At 36.6% G+C, this 21894-nt stretch overlaps 1 protein-coding gene across 2 annotated transcripts in view; it reads right to left on the reverse strand.

The window, feature by feature from the left end:
* Positions 1 to 21894, reverse strand: part of FBN2 (fibrillin 2) — a 117455-nt gene that overhangs the window by 15893 nt on the left and 79668 nt on the right. For both annotated transcript variants that reach the window (XM_057378242.1, XM_057378241.1), the window contains exons 34-56: positions 21379 to 21504; positions 18925 to 19047; positions 18565 to 18687; positions 18120 to 18281; positions 17083 to 17151; positions 16296 to 16421; positions 15460 to 15585; positions 14770 to 14922; positions 12094 to 12162; positions 11440 to 11565; positions 10573 to 10698; positions 10077 to 10202; positions 8995 to 9111; positions 7437 to 7565; positions 7012 to 7131; positions 3909 to 4034; positions 3544 to 3696; positions 3174 to 3239; positions 2798 to 2923; positions 2585 to 2704; positions 1922 to 2044; positions 1399 to 1530; positions 109 to 234 (exon numbers count right to left, since the gene is read on the reverse strand). In XM_057378242.1, coding sequence (XP_057234225.1) covers positions 109 to 234; positions 1399 to 1530; positions 1922 to 2044; positions 2585 to 2704; positions 2798 to 2923; positions 3174 to 3239; positions 3544 to 3696; positions 3909 to 4034; positions 7012 to 7131; positions 7437 to 7565; positions 8995 to 9111; positions 10077 to 10202; positions 10573 to 10698; positions 11440 to 11565; positions 12094 to 12162; positions 14770 to 14922; positions 15460 to 15585; positions 16296 to 16421; positions 17083 to 17151; positions 18120 to 18281; positions 18565 to 18687; positions 18925 to 19047; positions 21379 to 21504 — 2793 coding nt within the window. The remainder of the gene's footprint in view (positions 1 to 108; positions 235 to 1398; positions 1531 to 1921; positions 2045 to 2584; positions 2705 to 2797; positions 2924 to 3173; positions 3240 to 3543; positions 3697 to 3908; positions 4035 to 7011; positions 7132 to 7436; positions 7566 to 8994; positions 9112 to 10076; positions 10203 to 10572; positions 10699 to 11439; positions 11566 to 12093; positions 12163 to 14769; positions 14923 to 15459; positions 15586 to 16295; positions 16422 to 17082; positions 17152 to 18119; positions 18282 to 18564; positions 18688 to 18924; positions 19048 to 21378; positions 21505 to 21894) is intronic.

Consider the following 21894-nt stretch of genomic DNA (forward strand, 5'->3'; position numbering starts at 1 on the left):
TTATTTAATTTCTGTAGATATGAGAGTTCTTACCTATTCAGAAGCCAAATTTTCTCTCTGCATTTACACTGTAATGTGAGATGAAATGTGAACAAAAAAGACATTTACCGAGACACTCAATTCCTGATGGACTTGACAGGAATCCTTCGTTGCATTCACATCTGTAGCTCCCGATAACATTCACACAACGACCATTTTCACAGACACCTGGCTTGGAGCGGCACTCGTTCTCATCTTTACAAAAAATGTAGTATTAATATAAAAACAAATATATACATATGAATGGCAACAATAATAAGAATAAAAATAAAATACATTCGTATTAATAATAAKAACAAGAAAATATGCCAGCCTTTCTAGAACACATTAGATATTCCATATARTATTTGAAAAATATTTGTAAGACCTGGAAAAATTAACAACTGATTAGGCCTGGAAAGGACTTTTCTAYGAATGTAGTCCTATTCCATTCCTTCTGTACTTTGTCCAAGGATGAAAGCTTAAATGCTTCACAGGAAGAAGCAGAAAATGCTTGCAGGAGAGCAAGTTTCAGTCACAACATTTACCTGGCAAGAAATATTTGGAATACATGGATAATCTGAGAGACAAATCTTCACTTTGTAGTCATTAAGAACCTCTGAATACATTTGAAAAAAAAAAAAAAAATCTTGTTTAATAGAGATTATTTTCCCTGAAAAAAAAATCATTATGATCTCTAAAGGGGAGTAGTCATTCTCCTGCTTAAGGAACATTGCTGTAAAATATTTCCATTTAGAACACTAAGATGTGTGTTTAATTTTTTTGCCCCCCAGAGAACTATGAAATAGTCTTGTGGTTTTATCTATATACCAGAAGAAAATACAGTTTGCTAAAATATAGCTATGGTCTTCCCCTCAACTAACTGAGTAAATGATGGAGAAAACGTGTTTGTTTAGTTCTAGTGGGCAATTGTTTTGAACTGTGGCAGTTTCCATATCTGTTGCCCTTTATGGCATTCACAGGTAGTTTCAGAATCCTAGAGTGTTAATTCTTCAAAGAAATGACATATTATTTGTATTAATGCTAAAGGAAATATAAATTTTTATTTATGATAATCTTGCTTCCTACCGATAAACTCAGGCCATATTTGTTTGGCAAATTAATTTTTTAGATATAACAACTATCTGAAAAACTTTTGGATATTCTTGTAGAGCAATGGAGTTTTTCTTCTGAAATCCTTATTAGTCATTTAGAGCTATATTGAAACAAAAAAAAATTAAGATGCTGAATATCATCARGTATGTTAAGTGTCCTTTATGAATTGTTATTTTCTGATTTAATATATACATATACAAATTATTTTAAATCCGTTTGCTTGCATATATTTCATGAGATGCTTTCATCCTTCCCAAGCTTTACCTGTGCATCCTTCTCCATCAGGTCTCTGGGTCATCCCAGGAGGACAAATGCACATGAAGGTACCAATCAGATTTTTGCAAATCATGCCTCTTGATTCACAGTCATGGAGACTTTCAGCACACTCATCTAGATCTGGGAAAAAAGAATACATATATTTTGTGCTTGAACTTCCTCAGGAGCTTCAGTTCCTAAAGCCAACTTCAAGAGAAAGGAYGTAAAGCCTTTCCTTAGTAAAAGCACTGAAGGAAAAGTCCAAAATCTATGACCATCCTAATCTTTGTGAGCTGTATCATCTTGTCACATTAAAGATGAAYGCCACCATTGTGGCATTCTTGGCTTTGCAGTCCCCATCAAGGGTTACACTTGATGACAAAAACACTAAACACTGCTTTTTTCTGAGTTCCAAAATAGCAAATCATCAGCTGCTGGGCTGTCTGCTACATTCCACTGAGAGGATGAATGTAAGATGCACAGAAATATTCGGATTATGGAAGTGGGGAGGAGTTTATACATCAGCTGTTACCTTTGCACATCTTTTGGTCCTCCCTCAGTTCATATCCCACTGGGCASGTGCACTCATAGAAACCGTAAGTGTTGATACAACGGAAAGCACACAGCAAGGGGTTCTGAGCACACTCATTGATATCTGAGAAGAGAGAAACATTCTCTACTAAAGTTTTAAAACATGCACAGAGAAGGTTTTATTACACCTACACTCCTCTTATCAGCTAAAATGATCGGACACGTAATAATTCAGATGGTTATCTTTTAAGTAACTACAGCAAATTAAGCAATACTCTGCTTAAAATAATGGCATAGTATATATAGAACTACCTGAGCTTAGAATGACAATTTAGGACAGTCCTATTTCAGTTTTTTATTGTATGTGCGTTTTTAGTGTACTTTTGTGTGATGAGAAATGTCAGCTTCAGAAAGCAAACAATTATGATTCATAAAATACAAAACTGGTGAGAATGATCCAAAATGCACGGTAGAAGTCATGTGATAAACTGAAAGTTCTGYTTAAATCAATTCAGATTTATTTTCCAATAATAAATTTTGAAGTACAGAAACTTTATTTTCTTCTGAGTTATTACAGTATGAAAAAGATGGCTAATAAAGTAATTTGAATACTGAGGACAGGACAAAAACCAAAGGATGAAAAAGAATAAAGAGGACAGGTTACCTTCACAATTCATCATTGGGCCTGGCTCAAATCCTTCATGACAGCTGCACTCAAAGCTGCCGACCACATTAGAGCACGTTCCGTTTCCACAGGGGTTGCCAATGGAACATTCATCAGTATCTGTACAAAATGAGCAAATGCAGGGTGAAGAGAACCGGAACACATCAATTTGTGTTGCACATTCAAGTTCCAGCTCCTATAACTTGCACACACCTATGCAATGCACTCCTGTGAAATCCAAGTTGTATCCCATGGGGCACTCGCAGCGGAATGATCCATCAGTATTGATGCAGTGACCATTGGAGCAAATTCCTGGGCTTTCAAGGCATTCATTGACATCTAGAAACCAGGAAGATATTAGGAACAAYTTAGCTGATGCATTTCAAGTCTTAAAAAAAAAAATTAAAAAAGCCTAAGCACCCTATTCTGTTTGTCTCAAGCCATGTAACCTCCAAAATGTTCCTTTGACACATTTCACAGGTCAGCCTCCAGTCAACAGGAGCTGTGAGGAGTAAGCTGTCACATACTGTAACACCSAAGTATAGTTTCAAGTACTAATATTTACATTTTATTATCAGAATATACCCACCTTCACGTGTGTCATCAATTCCAGGAATAGTTCCATGACCATATGGGCACAGGTCCTGAAAGGCAACTGTAGAGACATATTTTCTTTAAAAAATAGAACAAGTGAGAGAGAGAACCGTGACAGATTGTTAAAGCAAYCCAGAAAGGTTACTAGTTTAGGTTTCTACAGAGCAAAACCATAAGTCAGTAGTTCACTTTGTCTGTGGTTTCTTCAATTTAATTTTATTCCTCTTGCTGACTTGAAAAATCATTCTATGGAAAGCCACTATGAGCAAATGCCACAAAGATCTCTCTTTCCAGTGACCAAAAGGTACAGCACCAATGTGCTCTTCCTCTTCCCCCACCTACAAATTTTAAATCTTGATRTGTACCTTCTTCTTCCTTTGGACAGAGCTCACAAGGATCACCCCATCCTTCTCCTGGCATTTTACTGCAGCAACACTTGGCCTTTGTGGTGTTGAAAGCCTTTGGCACCGAGCACTTCCCATTCTCAAAGTTGGTGAAACAGAAGCTCTGACGAGTATCTAAAAGCAGAAAATGCAGTTATGTGGAGCCAGCACCTCTTCCCTGGTTAGATGATGACTGTCTGCCCCAAAACAAAATTTAAGATCTGTATTTTTCATGCTTTTCTGAAAGTGCTTTGCAATCCTCATAAAGATATAAACTGGAAGGGATTTCTGTAAARTATCTGTTATTTTTTAGAATGAGTTACTGCATTCCTTATTAATGAACTTACCAAAGCATCTCCTCCCATTATCAGACAGCACAAAACCTGTGGGACAGATGCACTGGAAACCTCCTGGCGTGTTTGTACAAGACCCAAAGAGGCAGATGTTGGGGTCCTCGTTACACTCATTAATATCTGTAAAGCAATGGAGTAGAGACTCACCATAATATAATTTGCTGTGAATTTCTTGGTTAAGAAAGACTGTTTATTTATGTATTTATTGATTTAACTTCAGCAGCTTCCAGTAAAGTGCTCAAGAGAAGAATCAGMCAGTAAGTTTCATTAACTCTTTCAAATCAGAGCTTCTCACTGGCATACACCTTCTTTTCTAAATACAATTCTCTGTTCTTTATTATATTAAAAATATAAACATTAAGTAAATGCCTTCMGAATATACTTCCCATAAGAGCAATATTTTTTCGTAAGAATAAAACATCCAAAGATTGTTTTTTTAAAACTCTATATGGTGGGCGTTGTTTTTATTAAAGGTGTGCTTTTTTTTTTTTTACGGTGGCTGTCAGATTCTGGTTGTGAAACTATAGCTAGTTATTAGTAGAGTGATACCTTTAATTGTAATTACATTATATTTATATTTAGCAGTCTTTTACTGCCACTCTCACTCTTACTTAAAATGTGTTCCTGTTCAATTGCTATTGAATTCTGTATGTTTTTTTTTAATAGATGTATATAATTAAATATTGTATTAAATAATTATCAAAAGCTTAGGCTAAAATCTTAGTAGTTAATACAAATATCAAGTGTCTGTAAAACTGTGCAGTTTGAACAGTATCAGGTGTACATACCCCATCTCCACAGACAACAGAAAAAGTGGGAAAATAATACACTAAGAAACCCTTAATTTTTCATATTGGTGAAATTTCATATTTCATTCATATTTTTCTATCCTAATTTTTCATATTTTTCATATTTTTCATATCTTAATATTTCAAATACTGCCAGAACATATAAGGTTTCTTGCTAAAGTAATTTTTAAAGATAATTATAATCTGATAAATTATGAATAAGTACAACGCTTTTTGAATCTTTCATCAAGGATTATTGGAAGAAGTCTCACAGAGGCCTGTGGCTCTATAAGCATTCTACAATGAAAGCCACATTGAGCTTAACACCAAAGTACAGGCAGGAACAGGTTTTCTTCATGAAAACAAGGAAACAAGGTTCATGGATGCTGAGTCTCAAATTCAGCAACATTTTTACTGATACTAACTGAAATTCTACTATACTGAGTTTTAGAAAATGACTGTGTATTTAGCAGATAAGGAAACAGTGGAAATACAGCCTTTGCTATTAGGAAAATGTAAGGGGAGTGATGGAAGAAGTCAGGTGGGAAMGCTAAGAAATATTACCTTGAGTCCTATTTCCAGAAATTGCTATTAGCACGTGGACAAATCACTGCAGCACAATCTGGCATTTGACTGAAATCTGCAGTAGATTCCTATGGACAGGCTCCTACTGTGTGAAGCATTCCTAGTCAGTTTATTTTGGAGGAGTTGATGTGATAGTTGTTAATAAACAAAGCTCAGCCAATCAGCTGCACAGGACAGAAAATTGCTCTTTTGAAGTGCTCATTATTAATTCAGTGAATGTCTTGATGCTAAAACTCTTTCTGTGGCCATGATGGAGAAGCAAGTAGCCAGCCTGTGGAAGTAAACAACTCATTTCCCCTTTATTCCTAAAAATTGGAAGGGAATRTATCACATGGGTAGGTGAAAGCTAAGAATTTTTCTGTGGCCCCACTTGTTCTGGTTTCTCCYGCATATAATCACCCTGAGCTTAAAAAGTAATCTAACCGGTGCCAACCTTCACATTAGAGACAGAAGCAATGAATTCYTGTTTGCATACATCAATAGAAATTAATGGGGAACATTTGCTGCAAGAACTGTCAAAATATTAATCTACGTTATAGTGCAATTACATGTGGTCATCTGGGCGTTTCCTAGGAACTCCAGTTTCAAATTTTCTGGACACATGGCAGAATGACAAAAGAAGCAAGCCCCTTTTATTCAGTTTGGGCAAARATCTGTCTGGCAGATGCTCTCAAAAACAAAAAGAGATTCTGAGAGGGTAATAAAGTGGTCTCTGTAAGTAAAGTAACATTCCTGGAAACCCAGAATTCGTTTATATTCATGACTTTAGAACTGTAGGTAATTTGAATTCACCTCAAACATGATTGATCATATGGAGTCAGCTGCTGCCAAGAGAAAYCATGAAGCTGGCAGGGAAATGGAATATTGGTGGCATGATACAAGTAGCTGAGAGAACTCTGGGGCTTAGAAAAATAAATCCTATTGTTCAAGACAAAAATTTCAAAATGGTTCTTGYTTCTGCAACCACAAGGATTAGATGGCAGTAAGTCAAATCTTAAATGCCCAATAAATTCACAGGAGTCCTGTGCTTGGCTGTATTGGAACAGAGAATTGTAATTTATTGGACTTATTTGATTTTTTTTCTGCCACAGCAAATCTTAGCTCAGTGAGTGACACTCAGCTCCTGAATGACATTCAGGGCTTTAAGTGAGACCTCTATGAACAAACCAGAACATAAAAATTGATCACAGGTCTGCTGTAGTCTCTGTCTCCTGTGAATCTTAGCACTTGAGAGACATTATACAAAAGGTAAAATCAGAAATGAGTTGTTAGAAGAAACCAATTTAACTGATTCTTTCCATAAGTGCCATAATTTTATCAAGGTCTTTAAATTTCATTTCCCTTTGAAACCAAGTGCTCAGTTCATGGATTGCCAGTAATTACCTTCTGTAAAAGTAATATAAATTCATTGAGCATGTTTGCTTAAATTCATGAATTTTATTTTTTTAAGTGAATGAAAGATAAAATACTTATTCTTTTTTTAAGTCTTTTTGTTTGCATAATGAAGAAATAAATGCCCTAAATACAGTGCAATGTAGCACAAAAGATTTTGCCATAATTTTTTTAAACCTTTTCTTGAAGACTTTTCATACCTATTTCCTGTCACCTTGATTTTAAGTCAGGAAACATTCACAAACRTTAGGGTATACAACTGCTTTGCACCAAATTAGAACCAGGTACGTATTTCTGAATTGTTCAGAAACAACAGTTACAACTTGCCTTACCAATACAACTTTCACTTTTTACTTCATAACCCGGCGGACAGATGCATCTGAACGATCCCTCCAAATTCTGGCAGGTACCAGGAGARCAGGAACCAGGCAGTGCCACACATTCATTGGTATCTTTGGAGAGCAGAGGAAACCAAAAAAGGTTTAGAATCTTGTAATTCTTATGGTAAMAAAACATGAAAAAGACTGAAGGATTCTGTACTCATTTTCTTTTTCTAAGCCAATTACCTGCTTGAAGACCAACACCTATTCCAAAAAAGCCTGTTATTGTGTTTTCATTTAAGTCACTATCATTCTCTTTTATTTAGATATTTTTATTTTAAGATATTTTTATTTAGATATTTAGACCGTGTTGCTTCCCTCTACAGTTTATTTCAGCTTATCACTACTAGACCATCCTCATGTGGTTTCATACATACCGACACAATTCTTGCCATCCGGAGTAAGCTCATATCCTTCATTACACAAACATTTGAAAGAGCCAATTTCATTGAAACACCGTCCATTTCTGCACACCTGACCAAAGAAGGAACTGCATTCATCAACATCTGTTAAAAAAAGATCARAATTAAACCCCGGAAGTGAGGTTAGAGTCCCAGCACAGCATGTACAGTATGTTATAAACAGCATGTTATAAATTCAAGTTTCAATACATATTTCYGTGGAAAAGGTAAATTTTGCAGCAACAAGGGAATAGCTATTGGAAAGTGATTATCACTCGAGCGTTAAGGTGTATGTTCTAGTTAAACCGCACTTTTTTACAGGGTATTATAATTGCCAGGCTTAAAGCATTACCTCAGTTACTACATCTGATAAAATCTGGGTTTTATCTGGATTTTTATGCACTCGAGCTTCCTCCTAAAATCCTGCCCTGCCAAWATCAAGTTTTGGACCACGTACTTTGCTTTCCACAAAATTATTTTCTCCTTCATAACAATTCTGAAAATGATGTTTGAAAATGCTTGTTATTTTGTAGGGTTAATTTAATATTGCAGACTTAAAGAAGCACTGCATAAAGAAAAATATGGATGAGGAAGAATAAATGAATAGGAGACTGGATCTGCATGATGGTGCAAGAACTTGTGCTATGCAGCAGACTCTTACTTTATTTTTTTCTTTTCTGGGCAAAAAAAATGGTTTTGTTTTAGCTGTATTAGTTCTCTCCTGAAGCTGAAAGGAACCATTAGATTTTACTGTCTTCATTCTGTACCAGAAAGGAGTGTAAAGCCCCCCACTTTTTTTTTTTGGTTATTCTCTACACAAGCAATAAGATCTTGAGGTTTAYGAGTCTGCTCATCAACCCAAGGAGGTTTTGGTTGCTTTATCACAAGTACCCAGGAATTAAAGTAGGAAATAAAGTATCCAAGAATTCAAACAGTGCAAACCCATTGGATATTCTGGTGCCCTGTGCTTTAGAGAATGGGAAATTTCAACACCTGTGTCAGCTCTGCATAACTCTGCTCATTTTAGGAGGGCAGAACTGGCAGGTTACAGATCACATTTCCTGGCTTTTTTACTGCTGGTCTGTTTCCTCTTTCAGACCCTGTGCAAGTGTCAAGCAAAATGGTGAAATGAAGGAATGATTTTACATTCACGAGGCAGCACTGGTGGTGGGACAGAACACATTGCAAGTAGTGCCTGTGGACTGTGTCTGCAGTCAAAGATGTGCTGTAAATACCAAGGAAATACAAAGGAGTCAAGAGATGCATTGAAACATCAGTGAACTGAAAGGTCACCCCAGTGGCCCAGAGATGTAGGATTTATTTTATCTCAAGTTGGCTGGTAAAAAAAAATAAAAACAAATTAGTTTAAAGCATGACAGTAAGGATTAACCTCCAGGACTGGTAATAGTACAAGCTATTGCACTCAATAAACTTCCCTTACAGCCTGACATCTCTTCTGTTTAACTGCACGCCATCCTCCTTGGCATTCCAAAGCAGCAGCAATAAAAATAAAAGCTTGGATTATGTCTCTTACCCATACAATYATTATTACGAGTTAATTCAAATCCTGGGTAACACAGGCAGTTGAAGGATCCAACCGTGTTCTTGCAGGTTCCATTTCCACACGGATACTGTTCACATTCATCAACATCTGCAAGGAGAAACAAACTGCATGTGGGAACTGATTTTCCCAGGTATGGGTCAATGTACAGTCTGTGCACAATTACAATTATTGCCATTGAAAATGCAATTCACAGTTCAATTTAGACATGTGAACACATTATGTCAGTATTACATCCAGCATTACAAAGACTGCTTACAAACTTTTGCAAACATCCATTTTTAAAAGGCACTAAAATTCAGTTATCTCTGCTCTGTGTTCCAGTTTCTGGATTGTCAAGGGGATATGGAAGGTATTTCGTCCTGCTAGTTCTTCAAAATTATGCATTGTCAAATAAGGTCACTTTCCCAAATATCTTCCTCAGATAATCTGACAAATGTGATTTAGTTTAAATACAAGAAGACTCTAGGTACATATGAATATGTACTACAATATGAATAGGTTTTAAATATCTGTTGTAAGTTGAAATGCATCACCTTTTCTTTGTAAAACTCTACAGAACTGATTATGAACTAAAAGAACAAGAAAAACATTTTTRTTTTTCCATCATTTCTTCTATCATCTCTATCATATCATTGTTTTCACATTCAATTAGTATGAAGTTACAATAAAAAGAGGATTCTGTTTTTTAAATGACACATGAACTCAACAGATTTAAATAATTGAAACATATGTTTATTTAGCTCCAAGCCATATCACTCTGAGATACATCCTATAAAACTCTGTGAAATAAGCCACGATGATGTGTTTCTGTGGAAGTTTTTCTTCAGTACCATGGAGCCATCCTGAGAAAACTTGTTTTGCGTTTTTCCCTCAAGATGTTTCTTTTCTCTCCAAAGACAACTTCARACTTTATTCACAAAAAAATCCAGAAATGTGTGAATCAGTCTGTTAATGTCAGTATAACCATGGGAAAAAATTAAACTCATCTTCTCTCAGTTCAAAGAGTCCACAGCCAAACAAACCACACACACAGAAGCATTTTACTTAATTACCCATGCACATGGTCTGATCCTGGGATGCCTTGAAACCATTGTGACATACGCACTGGTAGCTCCCCTGCATGTCCACGCATAAACCATGACTGCAAACGTTAGGAATTTCCAGACATTCATTGCGATCTATGATAAAAAACATGAAACAGATGGTGCAAGTTACTGGCTTTCATTATTTCCTCGTTTTACACAATAGTGTTTTTACAGTCTGTTATTATTGTTATTAAAACCAGATTCAAAATTATCTGTAAGCAAATCTGAATCGTAACAGAACTTCATTTTAYGGGAAGTACTTGCCTGTGCATCTTGAGGTTAAAACTACTGTCAGGATTTGATTGATACCTGAAGAATGTTACCCTGTATKTTCTTTCCTTTTACTGAGAAATGTGGCTCAGCAGAATGCACAGGGTAATRGAAAACAACTTATGCTGAGGGACACATATCCCCCACACTGGTTAGGTACAAACAGGAGAGAAAATTGAGGGGAATTTCTCACCAAYGCAGGCACCGTTGGGTGACAGTTTGAAGCCGGCAGCACATTCACAGCGGTAGCTCCCCGGGCTGTTGATACACTCAGCATTTCTCTGGCAGAGGTTGTCCCCGTTGCTGCACTCATCAATATCTGAAACACCAAGAGTCTGAAGCTACTCCTGCCTCAGATTTACACTGCACTGTCTGTCTGTGCAAGAGGAAACTTCGGTTCCCCTACAAGACATGAACAGCCTGACCTCCAGCCTCGTGTGCTGGGACTGCACACAAAAACAAAATCAACACAATTCTATCTGTGCCACCTCTAGGATCAACGAGGAACCCACTAATCAAATTTATCACAYATCAAAGTCACTTTGCAATTTTGGACACCTGCCGAAATAAATTTGGTTTTGTATTAAAAAAAAATTCTCTTTGCCTTTGAACTGAAAAAGTAAGTGGCAAAGTTTGCAACTTTTTAGGCTGCACATGTTAGCACAAAATTCTTGAACAAATGACAAAACTACTGCCTTTAGGGCACACAAAACTTTGTTAGCTTCTCTGAGTATCTCTGCCTCTAAAACTGTAGCAGGAGAGTTGGAGAAAATAAACAATAAACTTTTCTTTGCAAAGTTCTAACAATAAGAATTAAATTTGTTCCCTTAAAATAAACTAAAAGTTTTTAATTGACTACCTGTTTAGGAGCTTGACAGAAAACAACTACAAATTTTATTAAGTGCACATGCATACATATTAAAGACAAGCACTTAAACAGATTTATATAACCTTGAGCCCCACTGAAGCTCACAATCTGTCTTAGATTTCAAAAATCACATTAAATTAAATAGGATAAGCTTATGGCAACTAAGGAGAAAATACCGTAATTTCAAGTCACCTTCACAGACCAAGAGCAGGTCATTGTAGCTGAATCCAGTCGGGCACTCACAGCGAAAGCTGCCAATCTGATTGATACAAACTCCATTGGCACAGATTCCTGGGATTTCCTTACATTCATCAATGTCTAAAAGGGAGACAAGCTACTTYAGGTACAGTTTGCCATGTCTTTACACACTGCTTGGATTCTCATTTTCTGTGTTTAAAACTGAGCTGAGATGTTCCTTTTAATCTACAGAAATTATACAYAGGTCATAAATCCAAACAAATGCTCATTATGACAGAAAATGGCGTATGAAGCTCAGGAAGTGCTCAAAATAGAGCTGTATAAATACTGGACATGATGTAAAACTGTTACAAATGTGCAGAGAAGTCCAACAATATTTGTGAAGGTAAAACCKTTTATTTTACTGGTTAAATCTCAAAATCATGAGCTAGGATGGCAGGTGARCAAAATACCTTTAGAAACTGTAGAAATAAAAAAATATTTTACATGARGATTTATGTGAAAATGTCTCAATTTAAGTCACCACAATAACTCCAACATGAATTGAACAATTCTAGTATATGAAATGTTTGTTTTGGTTAACATTATGCAGGTGCAAAAGCATTATGCAAAACAAATGTTAGTTAAAATAGATTTGGTGAAACTTACCAACAGCTTTTCCAGTATGAATATCGAAAGTGAAGCCAGGAATATTCCCACATAAGTTCTTGAATTCAGCTAGAGCAAAAGAAAAAAGTGCATTTTAAGGAATGTATAAATCTCCCAAGAATYACTTGCTGCCTTCTCAGCTACTCAAGAGTTGTTTCAAGTTAAATCTATTCAGGAGAGCAATTGCCTTTTCAACAATTTGTACTCAAAATCCAGACTGCCAATAAAACAATGCAAATTGAAGGAGTAATTCATACTTTCCTCAAATATTTGCAGTCTTTGGCTCATGAAAAAATGCCTGATTTGAAAAAGCAGTCATTCAGCTGGATTTTGGTTTTGGTTTGTTTGGTTTTTTAATAGAACTCCTTAAGGTTTATTCCTTTTCTATGCATATAATATTCCTTTTCTATGTATATAATCTACAGCAGTATTTTCAAATACGAGAAATAAATATCATTTACCAGTACACCTAGGATTCTTTGACAATGCTATACCTTTTTTTTTTTTTTTTTTCCTGTGGAGATTACTTCAGATTAGCTCCACTGAAGTGCTGAGCAGAACAGACACTTTGCTTTAAAAAGAGATGCTCCAAAACCCCCACATGTTTTTAATATGCTCCTTCAGCATCCTCTTTTTCCACCTGGAGGATGGGAAATGCTTAGTGTGATGCGTAAAATAAATTAATCCATGGTTTTCTAGGCAAGGTGGATGAAGTTGAATTGAGAAACAATACCAGTATGAAGACACAACCAGATTGAATGAACAGTCTGCAAACAGTAACCATGCAGCTGTTGTTCAGCACCTTTTAAATTATATCAACATTCAAATTATCCAGAAAAAGTATCTTTCAATACTCAGTTTCCAAACTACTGCCAAGGAAGCATTTCAAAGTGCATGGCAGGTATTTGCACATTCAGGGCATGAGGCCAAGGTAAAAAAATGCTTACCAAAAGTGAGTAAAATTCACAAAAACATCAGTCTGACATAAAATTCAAAGGGTTTCTGGAAGTTTGGTATCTGGACACTTCCACGAGTGCCTGGTCCATTGTTAGTTAATGGTTACAATCTGCATAATGTGTAAAACCAAATAAAACACTCTACTGCTTAAAGCCATCAGAGACTGATTGCTAAGCATAAATACAGAAAAATGAAGAAAGGGCTCTGCTCACCAAGGGGAAAAAATACAACGCATTGGCATGGGAAGTACACTTAAGAGGAACAACATAATCCTCATCAGAGCAGAATAATGCTCKTAATGAGCCACTGGGCTGAGTCTGGGGAAGTGGTCAAGGTCAGTGAATACCAGCCCCTATCTGTGATTTGTGGCCCCCACTCAGACTGCAGAAAACTGATTACAGAACGTCATTCAACCATTTACACTCAGAAGTTGTTTTTGATCCCACATACAATTCCTTTTCCCAGTGACAAAGGTTCAGCCTTGCCTGYAAACACAGTAAAGTAATTTAGAAGAACTAACAAGGCAAAATTGAAGTATTTCAAGAAATATTTCAACCCCATAGCTACTTGCACAATACCAAGCAATTCCAGTTTTAACAATTCATTAAAAGCTGCAGAAAATTTTGAGAATTCAAGTGTCACGAATTAAAAAGCAGAATTCYTTCTTCTACCCAAGAATATTAATTGCATGAATCCCTGCTAGCAGTTTGCTGTGTTTTTCTCATCATTTTGTCACCCTGATGACAATTTTATGATATTTAGATAAATGACTATGGGAAAGAATTTAATGAGTTCTCTGTGGTAGCAAATATGTATTTCCTCTCTCAAKCCTTACTTCCATCACTCATTCCTGACTGCTAGGAGCATTTCTTCATTCTCCCTCCTATTCAAGCAGGAAAAAGAAAAGGCTGTTCTCTAATCTTTCAGTCCTATTTTCCTCCTCTTTACTGTGAGGGAAAATCTTTCTTACATTATCTGTTGTTTCCYTCATTTCACCAAGATAAGCCACTTGGAATGAAATACATTCTTTACACCAAATCAGAAACAGTGCAGTACCAGAGGCWTAGGTTCAGTGACACTAAACCATGTAAACTTGGGCAAGTCAATTAAACTATAAAACGTGTTTGTATGAAAGAGGCACCCAAGTTTTTTAGATTTAGCTAGGCATCTTTGCTCTTTCTTCAAATGTAAAGATTCTTTTAATGAATGTGAGGTTTCCCTCCAAGTTGRTGATTTTCCCGCCAATGATTTTTCTGAGTGGAGCTTTCAAGGGTGTTTTGTTCCAGGAAATTAACTCCATGAAGATTGACTGAAAATGAACTAACTGTCCTTTATTATTTTCACCTCCATTTACAGAAGAGAATTTTCACCTTCAATAGAGGAATTGCGAAAGCAACCAAGCAGATCATGCTCAGATGTGAGACTCAGCTGAAAAATCTAGAAAGGTTTCCTACTCTCAGTAGTGAAACTTAGTCTTGATGCTCTGATAGACAAGTTCTAACAGGACAAATATCAAGAACTAAATTACAGTCTCCTAAAATTAATTGTCCTGGAAGACAGACTAGACAGGAGGCATCTCTTTTCAGCCAGTATCTTCAACACCARCATTACTGCCCAGTAAAGGGTTTTTTTAGGATGAAGTTTTAACCTTGGTTCATGMGTCAAAGAAGCAAGTAAGCAAAGAAAGGAACAAAACAGGGTGAGCACAGAAGGGTTTACCCGTTCCTGGAGTTGGACATGGCTCACAAGGTTTGTTCCAAGCTTTCCCAATGTTGTACGTGCAGCAGCACATCCTTTTGGTCACATTGAACGGCAGCTCATTCTCACACAATGTTCCATTGTAACTTCTGTAGCAAAAGCTTTTCCTCATGTCTGGACGAGAGAACAAAACCACTTACGAAGTAACCAACATTATCATATTATGCAAATATCAACCCCATACCAAACCAGGAAATGTTTTCTGTTAATAACTCTGTTTTCTGAATGTAACATAACCACTGGCATTTAAGAATAATCTAAGGATTGATATAATCTACAGTCTTGGTTTTAGACTTTATGTGACATGTTTCCTGTTTTCATTTGAAGGCAGAAAGGCGGAAAAGAACTCCCAAGAAATCATAATAAGTGTAGACACTCATGAGATCTGTTTGTATGGTAATCCCCACAATTTGGAAATGACCAGTTAAAATAAGCCAGTGAACAGTGAGCCCTGTTAGGGAATAAGAGCCCTTGAATGCTGCATGCCAACCAGCTGGATCTCTTTCCTAACAACATGACATAAGAGACCTGAAAATAGTGAAAATGAACACAAGGTTTCAGAACTCATCTGAAAGGAGATTTTAAGCACAGGGTCAGGCCCCCAAACATTCTGATATTCGTGCAGTTCTAGCAAAGATGACATTTCCATACCCATGCAGTTGTGTCCTCCATTCACCTGCATATATTCAGGAGGGCAAATGCAGGTGTAGTTGCCYAAGGTGTTGTAGCAGGTGCCAGGACCGCAGACACCAGGGTGTGTCACACACTCATCAATGTCTAGAGATCAAGAAAAAATATTGCAGTTAACAAGGAGAGGAGGTCCAAGTACAAGCAGATGTTCCTGAGAAATACAACCATAATAAACCATGGTAAGACAACAAAAATGGTTTACTGAAAGAAAATACAGCACTGATTTAACCTCTAAGTCCAGCCTAAGTCCTCTCAAGTGCAAGAGAACACACTAAATAAACTCGAAGTTCTTGAACTTGCCACTGAAATAGGAGCAATTCAAGTTCAAAAAAGACATTCCCATCTTGTACTCACAGCAGAATTAGTAACTTTTTAGTTTTTGGGTCAATTTGCAATTTTGGTTCTAACAGTTATTAACTTTACTTCACCTTGGTAAATTAAACTGCGACTCACACCCAAAATGYAGGAAGCATAGTAAGACTTGCAGGGGATACAAGATGTTGCAGTGAGAAGCCAGAAATCATTAATAAATCCAGAAATCATTAATAACCCCCTTAGTATACTGAATATACATTTACTGAATACACTGAGGTCCAACATGTAGAAATAAACATTAATATATCCAATTGTTGCATTTCAATCTTTTCACTAATTGTATCACTGGTGACAAAGATTTTAGGGAAGATTCTAGGTAAGGGTGGGGGATACCACACCCACTTATGAATTTAAGGCTAAAAATTAGTGGGCTTTCATAATAACTGCATTGTGACAGAGAAGGAGATTTCAAGGGACTCAACCTTCACAGATTCTTGTCTCCTCACTGAGGTAGTAGCCTTTTGGGCATTCACACTGGAAGCTGCCAAAGGTGTTGATGCAATTTCCACCTTGGCAGAGACCAGGCAGCTCCTGACATTCATCAATGTCTGAAAAAAAAAGAGGGAATGAAAAAAATCAATCAACTCACTGCATTTTTGTTCCAGAATGAAAAGAAAGAATGTAAGTACTACACTGAAATTTTGCCAACTAGTAGTTTTGAACAGTCATGTGGGATTTTTCAGGGTGTTTTTTTTTTTTTGCTTCCAAATTGCACTGCAGGAATGCATGGATAAGATGTTCATTCTCTTCCACCCAAAGAGCTCTTAAGAAGCAATTTCAGCTCACTGAGCCCATTTTCCACTGCTGTTTACAGGAATTTGGCATCTAGTTCCTCACTTCTGCCCATTTATTGAAACCAGAACTTCTTTGTCTGATGAATATTTTCTGACACTTACACGTTCCACTGATAAGCTGTAATTTTTATAAATGACTTATCCTTCAGGGCTCAATTCTGAAATCCAGTTATAGCAAGGAAGCACACAAAAGGTATGCAGCAGATTATTTTCCTACTGAAATGTTGTTGGACTTCTCCAATATTCTTTTACTGTGTGCCTTTTCATGTTATTTTACAATTCACATTAGCAGGCGTTTTTGCTTTGCATTAAATACAATTTCTGAAAAATGCAGTTTTTCTTCAAAGATGACCCTTTTATTTTTTTTTWAAATTATTACCATTTATCACAGTCAGAAACTTGGTGAGAAACTCACCTTCTAAAATAATAGTGATGGGATTTGGTCTGAATCCTTCTCCTCCTGGACAGAGAGTATTGTACTCAGCTAAAGTAAAGTGTAACAAGAGAGATCACGTCAATCTCATAAAAAATAAAATTATGACAACAGAATCATAAAATGTCACTTGTGYTTTTAATGAGTGTTCTTCCCTACAATCACCTGGCTTCTAGTTTTTGATCTATTCACAGTAAATAAAGTGTTCAATTAACAGAAAAACAACGTAAGGATTAGGAGTTCYGCTTTATTACCATAACCTCAGATACTCTTAAGGCAGGCACAATATTGACTTTTCCACACTGTGTCCTTACAGAGGCACCTATTTTCTGTTTAGTCTAGGTCTTTGRCATGAAATGTCACCATCGATGTCACACCATCGATAAAAATAGGTATTAAACTTAGAATTCCTGTTATTATGAGGCTGTAAAGAACAACACACTTGACATCGCTGYTGCATTATTCACTAAATAATTTCAAAGCTCTACAACTCTGACAACTAYCACTGGGTAAAAGTTTTGAAAGTACTCATGACTGAGTTAGACATAAATAACAGTTATCAACACCCTTCTTTGGAGAATACTGAACACCTCCAAATTAAAGCCATGATTTGARTTCTAAGCAACATTAATTTATTTCCCTACCAGCATGGAGTTGTTGACCAAAAATGCCCAGTAGATAGACACAATCTATTCCATTCTTATCTGCAAGTTTCTTAATTTCTTTTTAATGGAAGAAAGGTAAAAGCAAAATTAAGTGCACRAAACTACCTAAAGGTACAGAGGGAAGTGCCTTTTTTAAAGTTAGCACTGATTTATTACTGTGAGAACAGGCACCAAGAAAGTCACAGGAGACTAAAGGTCATGTTTGTCATTCACAGCTCCACACCTTTGTCCCTCTGACAGGGGCAGGGAAATTGTGTCCAGTGACAAATGTATAGCAACATGGCAAAAATTACATTTTCCACCCCTTCTTCTAAAACAAAAGCTCGCCAGGAGAACAGGARAATGTTTCCTTACTGCTGTTTACAGGGGGACAGGTCTCACAGGGGTTCCCCCAAGCCCTTCCCAGTGAGCAGCAGCACGAGGAACGGCTGACTCCAACTCCAACCTCAGTGTTGCAGGACAGGCCCCCGTCCCCTCTTGGTCCATATTTCAGGTAGCAGCTGCCCACACGGTTATCTACATAAAAAGCACACATGATCACAGCTGCACACAACGATCCAGGCAGAGGAACAGCAGGCCTTCACCTGAAATTTCAAATCTAGAAAAAGGAATTCAGGTAACACTGTGCTCTTGAAGTCATTGGCACTTCAAGTACATTAATTGCTATTGATGTTGAGAGAAACAACACTAAAAAACTATAGAACAGAATACGCAGCACTATGGAAGTTCATTTTTTTCTATCCYGATTTCCCTCAAAGAAGTGATTTCTCAAGTGATAATTCGGGAAGCTTTTACTCACCCACACAACCCACTCCAGTAGGATTCAGCTGGAAGTCTGGAGGACAATTGCACTCGTATCTCCCAGGAGTATTTACACAAAGACCATTTACACAATTAATGGGATCGGCACATTCATCGATATCTGAAATAGGAAGTCTACATTCATGTATCTGCTTAATGGACAAAAAAATAATAATTTTACCTTCTATGAAAAACGAGAAAAAAATTTCAAAAGCAAGTGAATTTTAGTTGAAACTGAAGAAAAGTTTTATGAATAATTCACCAAACATCTAAGAGTAAACTTYGCTCACTTTGCATATTTAAGAAGCCACCCTTTTTGCCCTTTTTGCTGATATATTTCTGAAACRCAGTGATTTACCCGTGCAGTTTCCCCCAGTTCGGTCCAGTTCATAGCCATCATCACAGATACAACGAAACATTCCTGGGAGATTATTACAGGTGCCAAACACACAGATATTCTGGAAGGAACATTCATCGGTGTCTAAAGGAATATGTTGAGAACAGAAAGTTACATACCATTAGCACACTGTTATTATTACTATTGTGCCATACTATTAAAAGCAAAAGCAGRCACATGTAAAATACTTAAAAAACGTTCCTTTGTAAGTCCATGTACAATTACAGAATTAAACAAAATTTGTATTTGTGTATTGGCATTTGTAAAGAAAATGTAATGAAGAGAAAGAGAGGGTGAACTCATCAGTTGCTTACATCTCCTTGGAGGAAAAATACAGGATAAAGGGATATAGGAAGTAAGAATTATCTATCATTTTCTCAAGCCCACATTTAAATAGTTATGTAGTAACTACACACAGATGAGCTAAAAGGCTTCTAAAGGGCTGCCTGCATGCTCATCTGAATTGAAGATTAAATCAAGCTGAAAGACACTGACAGAAAATTGGATGGTTTAGTCATGTGCATTGTAGAAAAGGGTTGCATTCTGACAGCACAGACTGCAAAGCTACAGTTTTAGGCACAATATAAAAGACTTCTGAGCTGAAGGTAAATAGGATAACAGTTGGAAAAAACCCTCCATGYACCGCCTGATAGTAAGACTTTTTAAATTGCCAGAATAAAGCAGCTGTGGAAAAGGCAAATGCAATTCTGGCACGCATTAGTGTATTATTTTTAGCACAGACAGGGTAGTGGAAAGCATTAATATCTTTTTACAAGGCACAGCCAAATCTTAATTTGAAATTCKGAGTAGAGTGCTCTGTTGATGAAGTAAAATTGCACAAGCTGTGCAAAAGGGGTATTAAAATTATTGCAGMAATAAAATATCTACTTTTAAGCTGGCTGGCTTGCCTGTTCATAGGAACCTATGAGAAAGAATAACTTCTGACGGCAATTTGAGAGACACACTTTTAAAGGAAAATGAATGCTTAACATCCAAAAATTCAGTGCCAATTTAATCTGGAAATTARCCTTTCCAAGTACCCTGGATTACAGCCATGGAATGACCTCCAAATCAGGTCACTGAGAAGCTAATGTACTGACATCTCAAGGGACTTCTGAAGAAAGTGGATTAATAATTTGTGTTATAATTATTGCATAAAGCAAGACTTTGGAATTTTCCCCTTGATTGTAGAAATCAGACAARGACCCTTATTATCATAGGACAAATTAATATATGAACTTAAAAATGAAAGAAATAAAAGATAATTGCTTTTAAGTATTCAGCACCCAGTAACTGTAGTTCTTCAAGAGCCCAATTTAATCAATGGAATGCTTTCAGATCTCTTGATCACAGTCATATACCAAGCATTTCTCCAAAATTCTTCAATTGTTGGTATCATATTATCCCAGAAATTAGAATTAATTATTTTTCAAAGCATTGATTGGCTGGAATAGATTGGATCTGTCAGGGAATTTTTATTAGACCACTGGCATGACTGTAATAWGACTGAGCTGCACCAAGAAATTCAGTAAAGATGATTGAAAATACTTGGTAATAACAAATCTGACTACAGAGTGGCACAAGTAATTGCTCAGAAGCACCTGAATTATTCTGCAGAATATATATGAAGCCTAACTCATACATTTACACTTGAATGTTAGAATATGCACGCTATGGACTGAATCTCATAGATTACGTTGTGAAACCTGCTTTTCATATCTCAATAAGAATTTTAATTTCCTCAGATGTTGCCATTTCCACGGTTAAATATGAAGTAAGTTAAAAGTTTTGGAACACCAGCTAAAATGTTTTCACCTACTATACAGTCTTCTTATATTAAACAACAACAACAACAACAAAAAAAGCGGTATTAAGAACGCATAAAGGAATAATAGCTGAAGTGGGCTGGAAAGACAATAATTCCTTTCACACTTACATGTTCTGGTGCAATACTGTGAGTGCAAAGGTAAGGATAAGAAACATCCAGTGTGCATTTWAGAACTGCTACATATTTTTCAAACATAGCAATGATTTTTCTACTCTAATTTGCTTGAAAACATTAAAATAAGATCACTTAATGCAGTTTGTGTCTCCTATGTAAGCACACTAAAAAAACCAGTGATTAAAAACRGGATTTTCCACACACTAGTCAATAGTGACCAAAAAAAAAGGAATAAAAAAAATCCAAAACTGCTGAGGCAAACCTCTACTCCTATGSAGATTTATGGATGAAGACCAGGAAAACTTCATAAAAAGATGAAAGCTGGCTTCAACATAATTCACATTGAAGAAATTTCTTTTGTGAAGCATGTGGTAGCTTCTCTGCTTCTAGACTGATGTCCTTCWGACTGTTCTTGCTTTAAAGCAGCCAACCCAAACCCAGAGCACAGAGCTGAGGCAGCAGCAGCAGCTCACCTTGGCAGGACCTGCTGTCAGGGGCAGAAATGAAGCCCATCTCACACTCGCAGCGGAAGGCGCCAGGGGCATTCAGGCATTGCCCGTTTTCACACAGATTGATGTTCTCTGCACACTCGTCAACATCTGGGGAGGACAAAAACCTCTGAAACTGCACATTTCGGCAGCAAAAATACACAGAAGGATATCCTGATGTTAAAATAGGAGCGCTGCTGAGCACTGACGTTATAAAACAAAACATTTACACATTGAAGTAAATTAAAAGAGAGCAGAAAAGCAAACACAATTTCCAAAATGGTTGCTTTCATGTTGCTACAATTCCTTACTCCATGTTTTTCATTATCAGGTATAATTTTTTTTCAATAATGCAAGCTTTTAAGATTCAGTAGTACTAGCCTTGAGTAGTACGTTGAATACTTTGGCTAACAAGTCAAAACTTTGCCTCCTGGTATATACTGAAATGTTATTTTGACATAAAAAACATTCAAAAGGCAAMTTTTTCTAACTGAATCATAC

Source organism: Malurus melanocephalus, unplaced genomic scaffold (assembly GCF_030028575.1).
Source record: "Malurus melanocephalus ecotype Western Australia unplaced genomic scaffold, MMel_1.1 scaffold_350, whole genome shotgun sequence".
Classification (NCBI taxonomy): domain Eukaryota; kingdom Metazoa; phylum Chordata; class Aves; order Passeriformes; family Maluridae; genus Malurus; species Malurus melanocephalus.